At 41.8% G+C, this 21,668-nt stretch overlaps 3 protein-coding genes across 6 annotated transcripts; 1 reads left to right on the top strand and 2 right to left on the bottom strand.

The window, feature by feature from the left end:
- Positions 1-1,060: 1,060 nt before the first annotated feature.
- On the top strand, positions 1,061-9,110 carry ccdc92 (coiled-coil domain containing 92). Of its 3 annotated transcripts, XM_056377385.1 has the most exons (5): positions 1,061-1,250; positions 3,272-3,387; positions 4,152-4,323; positions 4,925-4,966; positions 6,414-9,110. In XM_056377385.1, the coding sequence occupies exons 3-5, from the start codon at positions 4,188-4,190 to the stop codon at positions 7,220-7,222; spliced, it is 987 nt and encodes a 328-aa protein (XP_056233360.1). In that variant the 5' UTR covers positions 1,061-1,250; positions 3,272-3,387; positions 4,152-4,187; the 3' UTR covers positions 7,223-9,110. The 3 variants fall into 3 exon arrangements, with proteins under 3 accessions (XP_056233360.1, XP_056233358.1, XP_056233361.1); XM_056377383.1 differs by lacking the exon at positions 3,272-3,387; XM_056377386.1 differs by lacking the exon at positions 1,061-1,250 and having other exon boundaries at positions 1,261-3,387.
- An 830-nt stretch (positions 9,111-9,940) lies between these two features.
- On the bottom strand, positions 9,941-13,513 carry chmp7 (charged multivesicular body protein 7). Of its 2 annotated transcripts, none has more exons than XM_056376350.1 (10): positions 12,882-13,513; positions 12,617-12,788; positions 12,286-12,471; positions 12,063-12,196; positions 11,675-11,723; positions 11,461-11,580; positions 11,266-11,364; positions 11,110-11,167; positions 10,884-11,012; positions 9,941-10,685 (listed from the first exon to the last, which is right to left on the bottom strand). In XM_056376350.1, the coding sequence occupies exons 1-10, from the start codon at positions 13,142-13,144 to the stop codon at positions 10,630-10,632; spliced, it is 1,266 nt and encodes a 421-aa protein (XP_056232325.1). In that variant the 5' UTR covers positions 13,145-13,513; the 3' UTR covers positions 9,941-10,629. The 2 variants fall into 2 exon arrangements, with proteins under 2 accessions (XP_056232325.1, XP_056232324.1); XM_056376349.1 differs by having other exon boundaries at positions 10,779-11,012; positions 12,882-13,509.
- Positions 13,514-13,886: 373 nt separating this feature from the next.
- On the bottom strand, positions 13,887-21,029 carry lgi3 (leucine-rich repeat LGI family, member 3). The gene is made up of 9 exons (XM_056375396.1): positions 20,460-21,029; positions 19,515-19,586; positions 18,738-18,809; positions 17,343-17,414; positions 17,171-17,242; positions 16,712-16,881; positions 16,446-16,610; positions 16,258-16,348; positions 13,887-15,652 (listed from the first exon to the last, which is right to left on the bottom strand). Exons 1-9 carry the CDS (start codon positions 20,660-20,662, stop codon positions 14,923-14,925), a joined length of 1,647 nt encoding a protein of 548 aa, XP_056231371.1. The 5' UTR covers positions 20,663-21,029; the 3' UTR covers positions 13,887-14,922.
- Between the last annotated feature and the right edge of the window lie 639 nt (positions 21,030-21,668).

Genomic DNA, 21,668 nt, shown 5'->3' with positions numbered 1-21,668 from the left:
ATATTTTATTAACCTTTTACAGGTGACAAATCCACAATAATCTGTAATCCGTAAACATTTCCATTTAAATATCTTCATCAGGTGTGAATTAACCTAAATATTTATCTACCAACCAACCAGTTTACCTGAATATTATCCAAAAGGACACAAAGAGTCAAACATATTTATTATCAGAAGAGTTTCAATGGCAAACTGCTTATTGTACTGTCCGCTATTATATAATCCTGATATCTTTTTGTGTGTTTTGCTGAACGTCTAATGGTTTAATTATGTTAGTTAAGAACAGACCTATACATTCCTTAATAATCTCTAATGACAACAGACCACTAGAAAATCCAAAATTTGATTTTACCATAGATGTAATTCGAAAAAAAATAAAAGAGCTCAAAAAAAGACAACAACAAATATTCATTTAAGTTTATAAAAATACAATGGAACTGTTTTTTAATAGCTAAGTGATATGCATATTTGAGAAAGGCACGAAGCCACCGTCTGTGGTGTGTGGTTGAACTAAGACAGAGCAGTGTTTCATGTGAAGGAGTGTCCCCAGTTTGCTATTGGACGATCCCTTCACTTCCACTGAAGAGCAACACTCCCCTCTGCTGTCCACTAGCTGGACCCTGTCCAGCAGCTTTAATCTATTCTCATTAATTTACTTCATCCAGGCAGTTTGGCACAAGATGGACATTAAATCTGACACCTAGATACAGTGTAGTAAATGTTAAAAAATACTAGGAAACTCACTTATTCCAGAAAGCCTACATTCCGAAGCTGTCACTAGGTGGCGTGAATGCATCACTACTAAACAGGTGACACATTCTGTTGCTATGGTGATGACGCTGGTCAATGAAAACCGTAGCACGTCCCTGATACTTCTACATTTCATCTCATATAAGGCTGGTAAAAGCCATTTTACCACTTATGTTGTCATTCTTTTTTTTTTTAAATTCAAGTTCTAAATCTAAATTCCTATGTTGATAGACACGGTTAGAAATAGTCGTTTTTGAATGCTGGAAATAATTTCCCCTGATTTCCCATGATGCATCGCTTTATTTTGTCTAGTAGCTCAGGGAGATGAGAGGATACTGACACAGTTACCCTCCGCTCTCACCCGACCAAGGCGAGCCCTTGACAGCATCACCGACATGCCCCGCAAGGCGGAACGCACTTAGCCGGTGTGGCTTGTCTGTTCAACTACAGTTTACAACCTTTTATAAGATATTCGACGGACGCCTATTTTTAGCCATAAGGTAAGCTGTCCACAAGATAATGGGCTGTTGTAGCCTCGTTAGCTGTTCAGTGAGGCTAGCACAATTAAAGCCTCATACATACTTCCCCTGTTTGAAGAGGGTGTTTCAGAAAAAAATCGCAATTTTATATAATTTTGCTTATCTTTGCAGACAATTTTCAATTCGGCTTTTGTCCAAGTAGGTGGACTTAAGTGACATTTTAACTGTAATAATGGGTTTGTCTGTTATTCCTGTTCTTCGATAGAAAAATCTTAAATCATTGAATACGAGGGTGGCAACTGCTAATATGAAGAAACCCTACTTGGAGGATTCAATGTATGCCGAATTTATAAGAACATCTCCACAATGCAATAAAAAATATTCATATTCTACTACTGGTACATTTCCCTTTGTGTTTAGCAGGCGATTGTTTGGGTGTCGGATTGTAAAGGGAGTGTGGTGTGACGTTTTCCCCATTCAACAGAGAATAGCATGTATCAGGGCTAGCATGTTTGCGGTTCCTGAAACTGGACAGCTCCTCCCTGGACAGCAGCAGTACATACCATTAGCTGCAAGGACATTCTTTGTGATGACCGTAGGAAATGGCATCCTACAATACATCAGGTCACCAAACAACAACGGGAAGTGAAATGTTTTGAAGTCGTTCATAGGCACCGCTCGCCAGGCCCCGGATTTACGACCACTAACATTTTGTTAGATAATGTTAAAGAAGGTCATGTCCCGAATGATCTCACTGGTTGAAGCTTTACAATAACGTTTGTGTGAAGTAATGAGCCTCTGGCAGCTGCTGCCAGGACCAGCAGCGGTTTAATGTGAGCTCTGGGTTTGGGGTGCTGTCCGCAATGCAGGTGCTGAAATTGAAAGTGCCGTGGAAAGTATCAAGCGTCCCCGCCGGCTAACACGTAGCTTTATATCCTGATACAACTGTAGCCAATGTTTGTAATGCTTAAACTGATTTAGCCTGAATTGTCTATCTGTTTACCCACAATTATTATTATTGTTGACGTGGTAGGCGTTAGATGTTGAATAGGTTGATTATTCCAGGGTGTGTTTTCCCCTAAAATGCTACCAACAAATTTAATGAACATATGCGAAGAAAAGCCACAGTCCACATAGTCAAAACCAAAGATGAAGTATCGACATTTGTGTGCAAAGAAACTGAAACAGCTGAACATTGACTGCTAAGCTCTTGTTGTAGCTGAGGATGGTAGCTACTAGCTAGTGTTTCATGCTGCTGCAGTTCATTGATTATTTATGTTCTTATGTTTGGGGAAATGCTGGTTTGTGTATTATGAAAAGCAAGGCATGAAAGGTGGAAGAACACCTTATGCTGGTTTGACATTAATCTCTGTCTTTTAAAACAGACATAGCAACTGATGTCAGGCTACATTGTCTCTGAACAAAGATAGATCAACTTTATTGTCTTTTTAATTACCTGAAGTTCTGGACTCACTTTGTACCACTGTCACCTCCATGATATGGCATGAGCCATGTTGTGAAGTTGGCTGAGGTGATGTCTTTGCAACTGAAAAGCTATTCTAGGAAAGGGATGGGATGAGTGATATGCTTGCAGCACAGGGTTTACTGGAAGGACACCACATTACTCATCAATAATAGATTATCTCTTCATCCTTTATGACACATCACTGGCTCTATTTGTGATTACCAGCCAGTGTTTTGGTTATCACATGCCTTCCTTTTCCTGTGTAAGAAATGAAAAAAAAAACAAACACAGACAACTTCTTTAACTGGGCAGTGTGTCCGGCAAAGTGACATGGGATATATTATTCATGCTAGCGAGCTGATGATGTAAGAGTGAGAAGCTCTGGGATGTTTTATTCAAGCACACTGATGTATGCAGGGAGAAGCTTTATCTGCACTCAGGAGGGGTGTTTCACAGGGATCAATGTGCTCTCAACTCTCAGCCCAGTACAGATGTCTGATGGAGGGTGGAGATGTTGGGACTGAAAGATTGCTTCTCTCTCTCTCTCTCTCTCTCTCTCTCTGGTTTGGCTCTGAAGACAAGGACATCCAGTGAAGGGAGGGAAGAGGAAGGTGGGGCAAGGCAGAGAAGGAAAAAGCTTGCTCAAGACTGGCCACCTCCATGCCACACCCAGTGTCAATGTGATGTCTATCAGTGTGTCCAGCTTGGATTTTTACCATGTGAAGAGAAGCTAGAAAGAAGTTAGAGCATATATACCTGAAAGAGTATTTTATATTTTAGACCTTTCTAATTTAACACTTTAATTCCATTGTAAGAATTGGACCTTATTTTCTTATTTTCTTATGTATCTAATGTGCCAACGAAGAGTATTTCCACTGGATGCCCTAATAAAATTATAAAATAGAGTGTAGATTAGATTAGGGTATATTAGATAATGGTTACCTTTCAGATGTCTGTGTTTTGAAGGCGCTGACCACTCACTCTCAGGCTTTAAATCAATAGCTTAATTTCAGTGATTGGTTGCTAATTACAGCAAATAAAAACTGTGTGTCTACTTATGGTGACTTCTCTATAAAATCGTACTCTAGCATTGACTCAAGCCTGAATAACAATGAGAGCCTTCGCACGTATTCTGCACAAAAATAAATGTGGATCTTTGCTTTTTCTTCAGCGTACAATTTTTACTGTTGGTTGATTAGATGAGGAGCCACATGGCCTCCAGTCTGGATGAATTTCAATGTTATTATCGTATAGTGATTAGTTCAATCTGTCTTCTAAAGCAAATTGAGTTGGACCAGTTTGCAGTCAGAGCATAGTTGGAGCGCATCCCAAAACCCAGATGCTTACGTGCAAAAGGGTGAGAATAACGGCCTGTTTACCAGATGAGTTGATTTGTTAATCTATCGTCCTCTCTCTCCTTTGTCTCTCTCCTTGTTTTCTGTCGTCTCTGTCTGGAGGTTGCAAGGCTGGTGTGTGTCCGAAGATTATCAGCCATGGCATCAGCAAATGTTACCCTGGAAAATCAGCTGCACAGTGCACAGAAAAACCTGCTGTTTCTCCAGCAGGACCATGCCAACACGTTGAAGGGGCTACACGCTGAGATCCGCAGATTACAACAGCAGTGCACAGGTGAGCACGGCCTCAAATACCTACAGTCTTCTCTTCATGCAGCTGTGGAAAACCAGTAGGATCTTCAAGATCTTCATAGAGGATATCTGAATACAGCAGCACAAGTAATAAATGTTAATAATGATCCTGGTATTCTACAACCTAAATGTATATTTTGTACCAAAAGTCAACAAGGTGCTGTGGTGCCACTATTAAGCCTTTTAGAGAGAATTTGATGACTTACGGGAAATGCACTCAAGCATTAGTGAGTACACCCTGCACTGTAGTGATGCCACACAGAAAAAATGTGTATCGATCATCAGTAATAGATATACTCTCTTCCAAAGGAAAGCAAGATGGTCGCCGAGATTAAAGAAAAACAGGACACTGTATGCTTTAGCCCTGATTATGCATATCCTTGGTGAACCTGGCACCAAAGCTAACATGGAACTCTCACTAATCTTGTTAAACTAACGCTCCACCATATGGAAAGCACTGACATGTTTTCCACAAACATGCTTTGCTGCTAGTTAGGCTGTTTGAGGAGTGTGCTGTTTGATAACTGCTCTGTTGGAACATCATGTGACGCAGAAATGTGAGTAACCCTCTCCTTTTTTCACAGACCTGACATATGAGCTCACTGTGAGAAGCTCTGATCCCTCAGGTAAGCATCCATCATACTGTATAGTACACATGCATGTCAGTTTTACCGGGGACATTCAATGTCTGGTGTCATTAATATTAACGAGTATTACTCTTATGCAATTTATATAACGATACAGTATAATTCATGAATTCTGTTTTAAAACCTGTTGCCCTGTGTTGAATTAGATTGACTTAGAAATACTTCAGTTACTTGTATAAAATCTTTATTCTTGCCATTTGGTTTAATAATGCTAGTAATATCTCAGAGTACAGTTTTTATTTTTACACTCAAGTGTTTCAAATTGTGAAGGTACACAGCAGCAGACAAACTCTTCAACAGTCAGGGCTATAAATCTGTGTTTCCTGCAGAAACAGAGGTCTGTGTCAGAGGACAGGCCTGAGAGAAGAGGGCTCTGTCTGTTTCCTGGTAACAATGTCCCACCCAGGAAGCATTGCATTGTGGGACTCCCCACTGTTCATTAGTGCTCCCACTGCTCATTGCCAACTGCCCCTCCCCCCACGTTACCATGGCCATGACTTGGAGTCACAACACTTTGATTCAGGCCTGGCTCCACTGTCTTTATACTGACTTGACGTACAGCGTAATACAGTCAGCGAGGCCACTAACAGGCGGCATGCAGTTTAATTTATTTTCAGGCTACTGATGACCTCACTGATGAGTGCAACTGCACAGGAAGCATGTTGGATCTCACCAGGGTCACAGCAAGTTATAAGCTTTCTAACATGGCTGGCCCAGATCTGAGCAATGTTGTTAGGGCCTCCAGTTAGAGGCACTATCATGTTAGTGTGGGACATCTCAGAGATTGGAGTGCAGGAAATGAGATTATCTGTCACAGCACTAATGCACAGCCTGCAACCTGCTTAGCGCAGCAGAGCTCAGCTGCTCCAGCTGGGGTGAAAATTTACAAGCCCCTCCTTTGAAAAATTAAGGGAAAGCAACACTCAGTTTTGTACCCCTCCCTGAGCTTGATAGAAGACTGAGTTTGGGAAATGTAAATGTAAACCAGACATCGAAAAGTTGGTTATACACACATATTTATATACATAGTACAGAAAATGTATTTTAATTCTGCACACATGCAGATGTGGCTGTATTGGCTACAACTGGGTGGGGCAGGGCAGAGTGGGGGCAGCAGTGATGAAGGTCAGAGGAGAGCAGTGCCCTTGCTGTTTACAAAGCTGTAATGTGAGACTGGAGCTCTCTGCCCACTGCAGATGAGTCCCCATAGGATCATACTGTCTCTGTCAGCTGACAGACCGTCCATACTCAGTGTCTGCACTTAATGCACTAATGATTAGTCCAGTCTGGGGAGATGTGTGTCTCTGGGTGTGTATTTCTTGTGTGCACTCATTTATGTGTACTTATGTTTGCTGTTTACTACAAGTATGCATCTGTGCATACATGTCAGGGATGCTGATTTAACTGCCTTTTATTGTGTGTGCAGACAGCAGTGAGGTCCGTTGCAGGGAGCTGCAAAGGAGGTGTGAGGAGCTTGAGGCCCAGTTGAAAAAGAAGGAGGAGGAGAACACAGAGCTGCTCAGGGACCTGGAGCAGAAAAACGCCATGATCTCCGTCCTGGAAAACACCATCAAGGAGAGGGAGAAGAAGTATTTGGAGGAGCTTAAGATGAAGAGCCATAAACTGGCCGTTTTGTCTGGGGAGCTCGAGCAGAGAGCAAGCACCATTGCTTACCTTACCTCACAACTTCACGCCACTAAGAAGAAGCTGTTGGCTGGCAGCTCCTCTGAGGCCAGCCCCAACGTCAGTCCAGTCACCTCCTACAAGCCCACGCCTCCTCCAGCCAAGGACAGACAGCCTGAAACGCCACGTCGTCGCATGAAGAAGAGCCTCTCCCAGCCTCTTCACCCGGAGTTGACAGAGGTGTACCGGCTCGGCCCAGATGGGAGGCGGGTGGTTTTGCGGGAGACGGTCGATGCCATGCCTGACCCCACACCCTTCCTGCAGGCTGGGAGAGAGTCTCCTGAGCCACAGGTAGTGCGTGAACGGCCCGCCGTCATCCCTCCCATTGCCTCTGAGCGCTCCCCCGTTCCTCCCCTGGGTGCTACGGCCAGCCCTCGTCACAGCCCCGCTCGAGACCGTCAGTACAGGGCTCATGTGGGTGTGGCGCACCGCATTCCACATGGCACCCCTCCCCTGGCCCCACCGCAAGCAGAGCTGGAGACACTGGCAGTGGACCAGGTCAATGAGGAGAAGGTTGTGCGGAAACGCTCGGGAGCCGACAGGACAGTTTAATACTGCAATGCTAACATGCACATAAACACACACACATATCTACTGTATACACACTACACTGCAGCAGCAGGAAGGAGCCTGACCCACTGTGTAACCTGCTTTTTACGCAACACTGCAATATAAAAGAAATGATAAAATTATCATTTTGTTTATGGTATTCCATAAAAACTTTTGTTTTTCTTAATATATAGTAGAAAGGACTACTATAAAGCATGCCAAATGTTTCTTAATTACAACCCATTGAGCTCTTGTATTACACACAATGATTTTTTGCTTAGACTCTCTCACTTTATTCTGTCTTATGTGGTGCATACAACAAACTCTCAGCCAAATATCTGCATCAGTGCCTGCTCGACCGGTTAAACAATACAAAAGCTGTGTAGTGTAGTCATGGCTAATAGTTAACTCTACATATCTCTGTCTGCTCCGTCTTTTCAGCAACAGTCTGGGCAAAACAACAACCTATATAACAAGATGTCTGCCACTGCATAGGATAGAAATGAAATTATTAAACTTCATACTACCCAAATGTCTTTCATCTTCTTGTGATATCAGTATAATAACGTTACTGTATGTGCGATCCGCATTATGTGCAATTGAAATTTGCTGGTCGTCAAGGTGAAAGACCTGTAATTCCACCTTGCTTCTGTTGACTGGCGCAAACAGCAGCGGTGTACATGTTTGGATGCAGTATGAAATGATGGTGAACAGTGCGTATGTTTGTGTGTGTGTGAGAATGTGTAAGAGAGAGAGCATGTGTGTGTCAGAGAGAGAAGGCCATTGAGAGAATTAAGTTTTGGCTTAAACAATATCTACTGATGTTATTTGTGATACAAGGGCATTTTTGAAAACACTGCTGTAATAGGATTTTGTGATATTATTAACTGTACTTTATAAAGGCTGTACATTTGTAATGAATTCTTTTTTAATTTATTGTTTATTAGAGAACACAAGAGCACCTCATATTTACAGTAGCTACTGCACCACCCACACGACGGTAATTATTATAATCACTTAATATTCTGCTTTTCACATTAATACCACTTGTCCTTGAAGTATATCGATCAATACAATAAAGCAAAAATTTTTTGGTTTGGTTACCTGGTTTCTGTGTAAACTGAGGGGTGAAACTTTTCACAATTATCAGGAAAAGACTACATGAAGTGTCTCAGCAAGGTTTTTAGTCATTACAAGCCTCCTGAACAACTTCAGTTCTCCGTGGCTTGACTTTTTACCCCGAGTCTGTGGAAGTCTACTGAAGAGATGAGCAACATTCCTCCAAAAGATATTCCCTCGTGTAATGTCTCAGTGATGTTTGTTAGAGCACAAGAGTCTAAGACTTCTGTTCAAAATCACCCATAGCTGTTCAGTTTGGTTGAGATCGGGGCGCTGTAAAAGCATATGATTCACACGGTTTTCATACTCATCAGATCATTCAATGCCTCCTCTGTAACAAATGCTGCAATTAGTTACTGATACGAGGGTGTGATAAGAACAGTAATGACATTATATGTGAAAGCCAAGTCCTGCTGACCACTGAGCTGCTCGGCTGGATGAGGTGGAGGTGAAGTGTTTCACTAAAGTGCACTTCAGAACTGCTTATCAAGAAAGGGAATTGTGACCATTCAGTATCATATTAATAACATTACAGTGTCTCTTGGCAACAACGTCAGTTCCAACTCTCTGATGGGTCTACTGTTACTGAAAAGGCACATTATGGTTGTTTATATGTGTGTAGGTCAACCGGTGTGTCTTTCTTGTAAAAAAGAGTCAAAGCTGAGTGATGGAAGCCTCACAAGCACTACAATTTAATTCAATATTTTAGTGATTCATTATGAAGTCTGTGGATTCCTTTTCCTGAACTGATAATAAACTGCTCAAATACTGATGAATGGTTTTGAGATCACGTCTCTCACACACAAAGGCCTCTCCTATGAACCTACCAGAACCAGGATTGATCACCTGATTAGAAAAACTATTGAGAGATTCTAAAGTAAAGTTACCATCTAGATATCAAATTACTACTAAAGAAACTCTAAACTGGCTCGAAGGAAAAAGGCATTAGATACTAACACTTTGTAAATCTTGGCAGACATAAATAAATCTGAATTTCTTACCTTTATCATCCCCAAGAAGATTTTGATTAGAATATTCAGTCATCTGAAACAGCTTTTACTGGTCTCTGCCTCTCAGCTGTTTAACATATTTATTATCCGCAACATGTACCTCTTCTTCATGTTTCAACTCTCTGTTCTGACACTGCTGCAAGAATATTTTTTTTTAACACTCCCAATACCATATTATTGATTTTTAAAGGTCCTGGTTTTCAGTTGCTCTACAGATGCAGAGTAAATGTATGAAGAGTATTTGTGTGTAATACTTTCAACTTGAACTTCTCATTTTGTATAAATTTTGGTTAAGTCACAGATATTCTGTACAAATATTGACACAATTCAGTAGAAGAGCTTTTTTCATCTGGCTTTACTTCACATGGATCCAGTTTATAAAGACTAAATATAAGAAATTAGATTTTAAAAGCAGGGAGGTTGGTCTTAAAACTATCCGTAAAACTTCAGTATATTTATTTGATTTCATTCTGTTTCAGTCAGAATCATCTGTATGACTGATAGCGACCCCTGGTGGCAGCTGTACAGTATATACTCCGATAACACATGCTAGTTATTTTGAGGAGAAAAACGACTAGACCAATACTAGACAAATGATTAAAATAAACTTTATTTTGTGAAACATATTTGGTTAAACTCACTTCAGGTAGGCTTCTCACTTCTAACAGATGTGTTGCAGTGAGGCTAAATATACTTATGGTTGTCATAAATCATTTGGCATAATATTCTGTTTACTTTAAGTTGATTTTTACAGTTCAGAAGGCCACTTAATACACTTTACAGGACTGTCAAAGGGGGACGTTTTACAAACATCAATAAACACACAATAAACCACAAATACAGCTTTTCTCTTTATCTTGTCAAAAATACCATAAAATTAAAAGCATTCCTTGTGGTGGCGGCGGCACACCAAAAAACATTTTAAAATCTTCACTTTTGACTTGAGATCCTTCAGATATTTGTTGATAGAGCAGATCTGAAAGCTCTCAAGTTAAAAATGTATGAAATTTAATTTATTGTTAATGTATGAAAGAAAAATAATCGTTAAAAATATTTTTGGCACACCTCCACGGTAAAGGCATTCTTATTTTCATTAAATGAAGGAAAGTGCCTTGTTTTCATCCTGATACTTACTTTACAACGTTGAGAATTATGATTTAGCGATTGCTCATTTAGAACATTTATTTAACTTCTATGAGTTCTGTTTCACAGAAAAGTTTTCAGTGACACTGTTTTTGTTGATATGTTTATGCAGAAACTTGCCATGTTTTGCTGATGCCATCACTGTGCAGGCTCTAACCTCTTAGCAGGCGATGTAATTTTCTTCTGTTGATAGCCTGGACAGAGACATGACCATGTGTTACTTAAAACATTTATATTAAAGCCCATTACAGGAAAAAAAAAAAAAAGAGAAATCTGGAAGTGCAAACCTGAATCTGTAAGTGTTAACTGATTCAATTCCTCCTCCAGCTGCTCATCAGTAACATTCAAGTGGCTGTAAGGTACAGCCGGGAGAGAGGTGAGCAGGTCGTTACCTGGGAGGCTCGGCTCCCGGGAGGGTCGCAGCGGTTTTGTCGGAACTTCAGGTAAACCTGAGATAGAATCTGGCTTTGACTCGTCCAACAAAGATTTCAGTTCTTCCTCCAACTCATCTATGTCTTCATCTATAAAAAAAAAAAAACCATAACAAACTTGGCTCTCATTGATACACATATATACAATACACTATATAAAATATATGGCAGTGACAGATTAGCATACCTGCGCCGGTCACACCAGTGGATATAGTCTGATTCACCTCATCTTGGGTGTCACATAGCTGGTGGTAAGACAGAAAAGATACATTACAATGCTAATGTGTAAGATTCAAGTGAAATAATAAAATACACAAGTGATTGTTTTCAAATAAACAGCTACCTCCTGAATTTGATCCACAAGGTTCTCAGCACGTTCCACAGTCACATCCTTAAGAGAGAGTCTGAGGGCAGACACTCCAGCCTGATATGCTTGCATAACCTAAAGACATGTTCAGCACACACTTTAAATACTGACAACATACTTGGTTACAGACAAACTTCACAGAAAGAGTGTTGGCAGAGGGAGGTGTGTTACCATCTTATCAGTCTGTGACTGGGCTATTCTGTCCAGGATTCCTCTGATGGTCTCCAGTTTGGCAAACAAGTTGTCTGCTCTCTTTTCTACCCTCTTGCGGCCTCTCAAACACCTCAGAGCCTGTGGAACAGACGGTGAATGTAACCAAGTGAACTGCTTGCTATGGGATACTGGATATGAAATTGTGCTTTTACAGTTAAACATTTGTAGTAACCTGTGATTTTTTCCCTTCCGACAGCAGAAGCTTTGCCTCCTCTCTGCACCTGCACAAAGATAATATGAAGCAATTTTTGGAATAATCACAGAGTCTTACTGTCTGAACTCTTTGAATGCAGTGAAATCCATCTGGCATAGCTAACACTCCAATGCCTGGAAATGGATGGCTCAGGAATCAAGTTGCGCATAAAGGACTGGTTATTCCAAAACAGGAGCAATTTAAGACTATATCATATACCATAAACGTTATTCTCTATAATAATAATATAATATGATAAACGACATGGACTTTGCTCAAAATAACTGCATTGGTTAGAAAACCCTGACAGTCTATCATCAATCAATTGTAATCATTCTACATGAAGCTCATATTTGAGTTGATTTACTTGTCAGCTTCAAGGCCCAGTTTCTCCACCCGTTCTCCAAGCAGCTTCTCACTGCGCTGCAGCTGGTAGATGCCAATATCCACATCACTAACTGTAGAGACGCGGTCCTGCCCAGGCTGACTAAACTTAACAATCTGTAAAGAAAACACAGATCGATTACCAGCATAAGACGCCTCTAAAGACTATGAATGAACAGTTTCTGGACTGGTGGATTACACTTCACCTTCTCGCCTTCGTGCAATGAAACCATCACTTGTTTGTCCCTCTGCAGCTGCAGGAGAGCCATGCACATGGTGCTCTCATCAACACAGACATCAGAGGAGAGAGCACAGAGCTCTTGAAATGACAGGATGGAGCGGCTTGCAAATTCACTGCTCCTGTAGACCCTGAGTAATTCTGTTGCTTTCTCCTGGAAAATATAAGATAATAAGAATGGTTGCAAGTTTAAGCGTGTCCAGAATACCTGTGGTGATGCAAAAATCATGGCAGCTCAAGTATCATGATAATATTACACATCTGAGTCCCACCCCTATGAGACAGTCAGTTTAACAAACCTTCACTAGTTCAATGACAACAAAGGACTCCTCCAAAGGGACTCGGCCGCTTCCCAGCAGAGTGGAAAAGGTCCATTTCAGAGGCTTCACCAGAAGCAGGCCGACACCCCAGGACAGCCAGCCACAGTCCACATTGGCAGCAAACTCTGACTCCCTCTGGATCTTCCCACATCTGACACACAGTGAAAATACAGGCAATGTAAACAGACTGACCCAGACATAAAGGAAGAGTCTGCAGTGACAGAGCAGACACAACAACAGTCACCTGGCCATGGACTGGAGGACAGTCGCCAAGCCCAGCGGTGATTTCTCCTTCCTCCTAAAGGTCTTGTTTAGCTCCTGCAGATTGACGCACACGGTGCCGCGGTCCCTGCAGCTCTTTACGACCAGAGCCGTCCAGAAGTCCATCTTACTGTCCCAGTCCGTCGTGTTGACATCTCGGTTCTCCTTGAAGTCGGAGAACATAAAATTCATCCGCTCGTCGTCGTCCCAGTCAGGCGGCGGGGTCATTTCGGTGGAGTTAGACATTTAAAATACCCGAAGCTAAACTTAAGCTAAACCCGTCTATCGGCCAGGAAGGTCTGGCAACTAACGTTAGCTAGTTTACAACCACGTTAACGCTCTGTTAGCTAGCAGGAGCCACTACCAGCCCCCACTCTTACCAGAAATAAATAGCACAACTTAACGTTAAATTACGTGTAGGCTCAGATACCGTGTGTTGAGGCTGAATTCAGAGCAGCAGCTCGCATGTCACCGCCTGCTGTCAAAGCAAACCCTCACTTCACCATGATGCATTGAAACTTAGCTAACACCAGCTAACGTTTCGCATAACAACAACAACATACGGTGGTAGGCGTCTTTATGATTCAGAGCCGTGCGGGAAAGCGGTGTCGTCTGTCCCACAGTGAAAATACGTTAGTTCCACCCTCGCAGACACGTCGGAAACCAAAGCAAGCGCACACCTACAACTCTGTTCAAGAGCGTTGTGTTTGCGCCCTATATGCGCATCTATGAGATTTGAGCCGTTTTCAAGCGTTTTTTTCACTTGTTTCCGCCCATTTTCTTTTTTTCTGCATTATTTTTGTCATTTGGTGTATAATCTACCAATGAAACGGTATCATACACCATCATCATCATTAAACATAGACGTGACCCCTAATACTGCAATATAAGAGAAACTAGTAGTGACTTTAGGTGTTGATTTTTTTTTTTTTTTTTTTGGAGGGGGGGGGGTTGTTTGTTTTTTGAAAAGCAATTGTAAAACCATAAGACATGGGACACACATTTTTTTAAGGGCCATAAACAGGTTTTAATTATACAGCCTTCCCACACACTCTTCCATGTGCAAATTTACACAGCAATAATTAAATACAGTTTGTGACTGTACATAAAAAAATCATAACTTCTAAATTCTCTGATCTTGTTATGGTTCCCACAAATCGCCAAATTTTGTAAAACGCCTCCCAAATTGGTTATCAATTATAGTCCCCAAATATACTGAGATCCCCAAAATCTTTGGCCACGTTTCAGAAAAAAATGTCATTGTCATGACACGAAACAACATTTTGGGATTTGGTCACCCTAACAAAATCAAGGAATATGTCTATAAAAACTTAAATTCGAAAAAACATAAACAGAGCAAGACTTCAGTAGGTTTAAGTTTTCAGTTAATGTTGGGGCCCCTTGTTTAGTTTGCTCATGCCACAGGCTGGCTCTGACCCCATGTTATTATTGCAGAACAAACATTAAATCCAATCCAGATTCAAAGATATCTCATATATAAAGATAAACATAATGAAGGGTTTAAAGTATTGCAATGGTAAGTATTGCTTGTTTTACATGGTTATATCATTTGTCATGCAAAATGCTACACAGAAACTACACTGTGTAACTTACAAAACCTTCATAGTTTTACAGTCAGTTATAATGTCCAGTCTCATCCAGTGAATAATTCAGAAGATGCACATGCACATCATTTTCACATTAGTAAAGTACAATATACAACATAATACTTTAAAAAAAGAATTGGCCTAGACATGTGGCTGGCAGAACAGAAGCAGTGATGCAACAGTGGCATGATGCTTATGTTGGCATGTTACTGATGCTGTATATGATCATTTTCATTCCGATGTTGAGGGATAGTGCATAAAAAGGGATTAGTAATTAAATGAGTTGCCTCGCTTAAAACATCAGGTGAAACAGCAGACCGTTAGTTACATGGCTTAAACATTTCGCAGTCTTTCATTTATTTGGCACATGTTGCTATATGCTCAGAGACGCCTTCTTCCTCTCTGACAGTCACATGTCTACTTGGCACTGAGATCCACCACCAGGTGCTGGTAGGCCAGGGTGTTGCCTTTGAAGCTGGCAGCCAGCAGAATGTCCTTGTTGTCAACGGATACCAAGCTGAACGCCCGCGGGGCTCTCATGTTGAGCTCCTGGAAGGGCTGGAAGCGCTGAGTGAGATCATCCCACAAGTATACTCTGGAGAAGGAGAAATCACTTCCAAGAATGAGGTACTGGCGGAGGCCCACTGTGAAAGGATACACTACCATTGAGCCCCGAGACGGGAGAGTCTGGATCTCTATGAAACGCTGCCCTTCCCAACGGAGGATCTTGGAGTCACCAATGAAGCGTGTTAGGCACAGGTAAAGAACTTTCCTCACCCAAAAGTGCTTAACCATCTGCACGTCAGCCAGCTCTGTGATTTGGGAGAAGAAGGCGAACTGCTTCTGGCTTCGGCTCCACTGGTAAACCACTGGCGGTTGAGAGGCGCTGGAGAGGATGAGGTGAGGCTTTCCTGCAACATCAAGGAACTCCACATGGGTGTCCCGATGCCAGGGATGGAGGGACTGGTGGGAGTAGAAACCATTGCTGTTCCAGCGATAAATGCTGGTGGAGCCTGCCTTGGAGCTGTCTGCTACTACAAAGTACCATTCTTCATCCAGCTGGAAGGTCTCCACAAAGTTGGGCTTCCTCACTCGAGTGGTGTCTATGTCTTGGATCTTTACAAAGCGCTGTGGGTCCTCTTCCCACCTGTGATAACATAAAGGTTGTCTTATCATTCCTAAGGCTTTACACAATTAAAGGAATAGTTTGACATTTTGGGAAACGTGCTGAATTGCTTGTTTGATGCGAGTTAGATGAGAGGATTGATACCACTCTCACAGCTGTGCCGTAAATATGAACGTAGAACCAGCAGCCAGTTAGCTTAGCTTAGCATAAAGTGAAAAAAGGGGGAAACTGCACCCAGCTAAGAGATAGTCCAGCACATAATGCCCTGTAAAAAGGAAAAATTATTTATTTATTTTTTCACTTGCACAGTTTTTGTATGGATTAAACAAAAAAGATGTAACGTGTTAATTATTCAGCTTTAGAGGTACTAGTGGGTGGATTTTGTTACAGTATCTTTGCACAGAGCCAGGCTAACGGTTTCCCCCTGTTTCCAGTCTTTATGTTAAGCTAAGCTAATCACCTGCTAGCTTCAGCTACATATTCACTGTACAGATGTGAGAGTGCTATCAATCTTCGTAACTAACTCTCAGAAAGAAGTGAATAACTCTATTTCCCAAAATGTCTAACTATTCCTTTAAGGTAATGTTGACAACAACACACTGGCTGTATGCAAGATTAAATCTCACTTGTAGATATGCGATCCACCAAAAAGTTGAGCCACCACCATGTAAAGTGTGTTGTTTATCACCACTGGTTTGCAGTACACAGCCGAGCGAGCTGCAAGACAGACACACAGAGGCCAGCAAAACATCAGAATTCAGTTTTTTTAACATGGTATTGTACAGTTTTTATACCTTTGTAGCCTGAAACTTACAGGTAATGTTGTGAAACCTTCTGAAGACCATCTCCACATGATCCCATACATACACGGTGCAGAACCCTGAATCAGGCTGAGCAAAGGCCACAAACTGGTCTCCATTGAACTCATAGGACTCCACTGACACAGAGTGGAAAGGGAAGGTTTCATAAACAGCGAAATCTGTAGGAAGAAAAACCAGAGTGAAAGAATTAAATAGAAAAACAAGAAGTAATGCCATGATATCACTGCCTGCGTAATGTTCAGAGGAGATTAAGTAAAACCTGCGCTGATGCAGCTGAAGTCTCGTGGCACGAGGTCGTGGATTCTGCGTCCCTGGAATTCAAAGGGGCTGGCGCAGTAGATGGCAGGGACTGAGGTGTTGGTCTTCTCCATCCAGTCTACCAGCCACTTGATTTTACAATCACAACGGAAAGAGTTCCCTCGCAGGTCTCTGAGTGACAGAGAGACGAATGAGAGAATGTGTCAGTTTAAATAAAAAATGCTCAAACATAAATCCTCAAAACCTACCAGGAAGGAAAACCAGACAAAATAAATGCATCAGCATAGATTGAATTAGAACCAAACCACACACTCAAGCCAGACAGTTTTGCACACGAGTGTGGTAGTCCACTAAACCCACGGGGAACCCCGGCAAACCAGTGTTTTGTAGTGACAGATTGTAGGGTCAAAGCTCTCGGGATGTCAAGCCACTGTTTTTATTTCAGCGTCAGCACACTTACAAATCTGTGAGGATGTCTAAGTGTTTGAAGAGATCTCTAGGCAGCTGCTGCAGGTTGTTGTTTGATAGGGATCTGGAAAAAGAAGAAATAGTTATCATAATGTCTGGCTTGTATAGTCTGTAATTGCAACAGAAACTGTGTCTCTATCCTATTAGCTGAAGAAAATACTCACAGGTGAGTCAGGGATTTGAGTCCTCTAAAGGTATACTTTGAGAGAGCCTGGATGTCATTGTTCTCAATGAACCTGAGAAGAGAAGAAAGCTCTTGAATATCACACAGTGATGACGAACTCTGAAATTCAACCAGTGTTATATAATGTCAGTTTTGTTTGGAGAGGAGCTTGTGCTGTGTGTGGTGGGTAGAATAGGAGTGTGAGTATAAGCAGTCATTATTTCAGTAATAGCAGCTGTGGTGCAGTTACAATGACAAGGTAACGGCCTGTCTATCCTAAAGAATAGGTCTGAGTTGGGAACAAATGAAGATGTGACAATACAGAGAAACATTTTACTCTTTTTCATTTGTATTTGATAGATTCTGTTCACTAATACAATCATTGCATTAGCTGCAAAAAAAAAGTAAGAGAATTAATGGTAAAATTAATGGTAAAAGCTAATTTCTTGCCTTTGATTAACGTGATCAAAATGAGACACTGAGTGCAGCGCAGTGTTACAAAGGTCTACGTGTCAGCACCATTTGATCCTGCCCCGTCTTTGCATTGTCTATTGATAGTAGAGGATATAAGACGTGCAGACATCCTGGAGGTGGCTGGCTGGATATGAAAATATGACTTTATTAGCATTCACAACGGGTAGCGGCTGTGGTGGCAGTGATGCAGAGAGAGCTGATGGCTGGGCTGCAGCCAGAGCCACTCACTGCACACTCCAAGCCATCAGCTAACTAATTTCTAAAGCCCATCAATTCAAAGAATGGTATGTGCAGCCTTATCACACCACAGATGCAGTGTGCTCGCTGTTGTAGGAGGATTTATTTTTTCAGTTTTACTTTTGGCACTCTTTGCTATACTGCAGTCCAGCGCTGAAATCTTACAGTGCAGCCTTAAGTCACATTTATTTTATTCACTTTATGGACAAATAAACCTACTCAGACTAACTATTTATTTATTTATTTATTTAAATCCCCATTTGTCACTGTTTTGCAGCAGTGGCTAATGGTACTGATAGTACAGTGGTAATTGCTAAACCATAATGTAAGAGTAGCACAAACAGTCACAGTCAGCAATTTGACTCAGTGATGTCAGACACAGCAATAGCTATTTAAAGTTTTCGAACATTAGCTTGTGGTCATACCAGACCAAGCTAGGCCTTAGCAGCAAAACCCCTCAGTGTATTGACTTCATTCAGGATCCATTTTATCAGTAATGAACGTGTGTTTTTTTTTTGGGGGGGGGGGGTTCTTTTAGTGCATACAGAGTAGAACATTTTATTTTAATTTTTTTCAAAAATAAAATACAGCACAACATAGCAAATGTTATTTTCTTGAAGACTAAATTCAGTCAAAATCATTTTAGTATTATCTTGCATTCAGTGGCGTAAAGTGAGGCACTCACAGGTACTGCAGGTGAGACAGACCAGCAAAGGCATCATCAGAAACTGTAGTGAATGTGTTGGAGTTCAAGAGCCTGTGGAAGGAAGGCAGCAAAGATACAATCACATCGATGTTGTATGGGTTGTATGTTGCTGAAGTTATAGGGAACCATCGAAGCAACTGATCGCCATTTCAAGTATCTTTAAAAAAAAATTAAAAATAAAAAAGCTTCCCATTTGTTTTGGGGCAAATTTATAGATGCTTGATAAAGAAGTGAATAACCTGCAATCATAAATTATTTGTAGTTTCAATAACTTAAACCATTCATACTATATAATGATAACTAAGGCTACAGATCTGAACAATGAGATAAATACATTTCAAATATACACAAACACACACAGACCTACACACACACACACACACATGAACACACGCTCATGATTGCATCTGAGGAGATAAACAGCCCTTTGTCCTGCAGGGCACAACTGAACGGAGTCAGTCATTGGCAATGACACTGATACAGAGCCACTTTACACTTATTACTGCTATGTCACCACTGTTTTCAATAACCATTCATTTCTAGTAGCTCAAGTCCGTTCATTGTCACTGCGAAACAAAAGAAGTCTGAGTGCGCCACAATATCAGCAGCATGAAAACATACCTGCGATACAAAGTGTTGTGTCTGTATTTTCAGATAGGGAAAGCTGAACTGGCTGTGAGAGAGACACTGAATCTAAAGTTTAGGGTGTTTTTTACGGTCGTAGTAAGGCTCTGTTGTATGGGTCGGAGCACTCACAGGAACTGCAGGAGGTGAAGGTGCGAGAAAGCTCCCTCTGGGATTGTAGTGAAGGCTGCGTTCACCATGGTCCTGTCCAGACAAAAACAACATCGGTTCTCATCAGATGTGTCTTTTAGATGTGAGAATGCAGTTTACGCAGGCAGTGCCAAAGCTTAGGGGTGTGACATCATGTGTTTCATGGGAGAAAATGTCTTGTTTCCAACGTGAACCGTGTCAATTTTATTCCTTCTTAAGTCCTTCCTGTCTCAGCACACGTCTGTCCTTGCAGTTTAGATATGAGGGAGGACTAAATCTAGGACACATAACTTCCTTCTTCACTTCTTTACCTCTTCTCCATTGTAAAATGAGGCCACCTCCACCAGCCTGTGCTCTTGAATTCCCTTGACTGTTTAAACTCAATATTCAATCCACGGGCGACGGGGAGGTCAATATGAAATGAAAGGGAGCATCTTGACATAACCTTCTCCCCATGCCATTAAATGTTAATCCTTCCATTTCATTATATGTACTGTTTATTGAGCGTGTCTCTGTCCCCTCTTTAAGATTAAATCTCTGAGAGGAGAAGCAGGTCTCCTGCAGCCAGATAGGGAATCTATTGTTAGTATTCTTCCCTGGAGCTCGACAGGATTTTACTGCTGTGCCCCTTCAACTAAGTTCAGCATATAGCAGAGGGACATTGTTATTTTTATCATGTAATACTGGCTGGTATACACCTTTCAGCCAATGCTAACACACACTGGATCAAGGAAACATCAACAGGAAACATACCTATATTCACTTTTAGGTGAGCGTAGTAGGGATTTTATGCATCATTACATAATGGAGGGTGACATCAGTGATGTAGCCATCTGTACCAGCCTGCATACTGCTGACACTTCATACAGGTTAAGAAAAGATGATTTTTGGTGAGTGAAAGGCACACGCATGAATTTTTGGACTCACAGAGAGATGATTCCAGGAGGGAAGCTCTTGGGGATAGCTTTGGTATCCACACAGAAGGCACTGTCTTTGGTACAGGAGCAGGTCGTAGGACAGCGGGGTATCTTGGGAGCTCTCCTGGCGTTTGATTCCCTTGGCAGGCACAGACACAGACACAGGAGGGACAAGTAGATCAGCCTCAGCCATCTCGCTCCGAGCTCCAACATCCTTAGACGGGGGTGGGGGGGGGGAGAGAAAGGAAGCTGTGTGAGGGAGCTTCTTGAAGTTTCTCCTCAGTGGCAAGTAGCTTGTTGAGAGGCGATGGTCAGCCTGCCTACAACCACAGCAGTTCTGATAATGCTGGGCGCAGAGTGGAGAGAGACAGCATGAGAGAGAGAGAGAGAGAGAGAGAGAGAGAAGGAGAGAGATAGGGGATGGGTAAGAGAGAAAGGAAATGAGGGAGGAGGGGGAGTAAGGGTAGTCCCTGTGTATCCTCGGTGGGTGTGGGTGCTCTGCAGCTTCCCTGGATCTGTGCAATCTCTCTCTGTCTCTGTCAGGAGCTGCTGCCAGATTGCACACTGCAGGAATGACGAGCAAGGCTGCTCTCTCCGCACCAGGACCTGTAGGCAGCGCCGCTGACAATGAATTATTTACTGTTGTACACGCAGAAAACCTTAAAACAACTGCAGCACGGGAGAGAGAGGGGAGATGGGGGGGGGGGGGGGTGTCACATCAGTGCTGATGGAAGATTATACTGACAGCAGTCTGCATGTTCTTTGGACGTCTTATCAGGTGTCAAGCTGCTGCAGTCATAAGAGCAGACAAGGAAGCATCAAGGATGCAGGGAAAAATGTGTTTCAGTTTGTGTGTGTGTGTGTGTGTGTGTGTGTGTGTGTGTGTGTGTGTGTGTGTGTGTGTGTGTGTGTGTGTGGGTGGTGTTTATATTATGGCAGTTTCTTAACAGCAACCACTGCTGAGTGCTGATTTTTTTTTCAAGAAGTAGAAGAAGAAGAGCCACAACCTGTGATGAGGTCAATGTGAATACCTAATGCTGCACATTATACATGAGTGTTATGTAAGAATAAAAACACAAACTCTGGTTCATACAACATTCTCCAAATTTCATGAACATTATATTGAGCGTGGCAACTAACAATTATCCTCATTATCAAGTGATCTACCAATTATTTTCTCAATTAAATGTTGAATCATTTGCTTGTTCTTGTCAGCAAA

This window comes from Seriola aureovittata, chromosome 5, assembly GCF_021018895.1.
Source record: "Seriola aureovittata isolate HTS-2021-v1 ecotype China chromosome 5, ASM2101889v1, whole genome shotgun sequence".
NCBI classification, from domain to species: Eukaryota; Metazoa; Chordata; class Actinopteri; order Carangiformes; family Carangidae; genus Seriola; species Seriola aureovittata.
The sequence above is the reverse complement of the archived record's forward strand: the minus strand, read 5'-3'. Positions and strand labels throughout refer to the sequence as shown.

What these genes read in the sequence shown, in the direction of transcription:
- chmp7 (XM_056376349.1), bottom strand. Translation starts at nt 13,144, where the DNA reads ATGTCTAACTCCACCGAAATGACCCCGCCGCCTGACTGGGACGACGAC. An exon ending in TTGTCATTGAACTAGTGAAG is followed by an intron (nt 12,472 to 12,616) that starts GTTTGTTAAACT and finishes TATATTTTCCAG; the next exon opens with GAGAAAGCAACAGAATTACT. An exon ending in CATTGCACGAAGGCGAGAAG is followed by an intron (nt 12,197 to 12,285) that starts GTGAAGTGTAAT and finishes TTTTCTTTACAG; the next exon opens with ATTGTTAAGTTTAGTCAGCC.
- ccdc92 (XM_056377383.1), top strand. Translation starts at nt 4,188, where the DNA reads ATGGCATCAGCAAATGTTACCCTGGAAAATCAGCTGCACAGTGCACAG. An exon ending in ATTACAACAGCAGTGCACAG is followed by an intron (nt 4,324 to 4,924) that starts GTGAGCACGGCC and finishes CTTTTTTCACAG; the next exon opens with ACCTGACATATGAGCTCACT. An exon ending in GAGAAGCTCTGATCCCTCAG is followed by an intron (nt 4,967 to 6,413) that starts GTAAGCATCCAT and finishes TTGTGTGTGCAG; the next exon opens with ACAGCAGTGAGGTCCGTTGC.
- lgi3 (XM_056375396.1), bottom strand. Translation starts at nt 20,662, where the DNA reads ATGTTGGAGCTCGGAGCGAGATGGCTGAGGCTGATCTACTTGTCCCTC. An exon ending in CCTCCTGGAATCATCTCTCT is followed by an intron (nt 19,587 to 20,459) that starts GTGAGTCCAAAA and finishes TTGTCTGGACAG; the next exon opens with GACCATGGTGAACGCAGCCT. An exon ending in CTCAAATCCCTGACTCACCT is followed by an intron (nt 17,243 to 17,342) that starts GTGAGTATTTTC and finishes TTCTTTTTCCAG; the next exon opens with ATCCCTATCAAACAACAACC.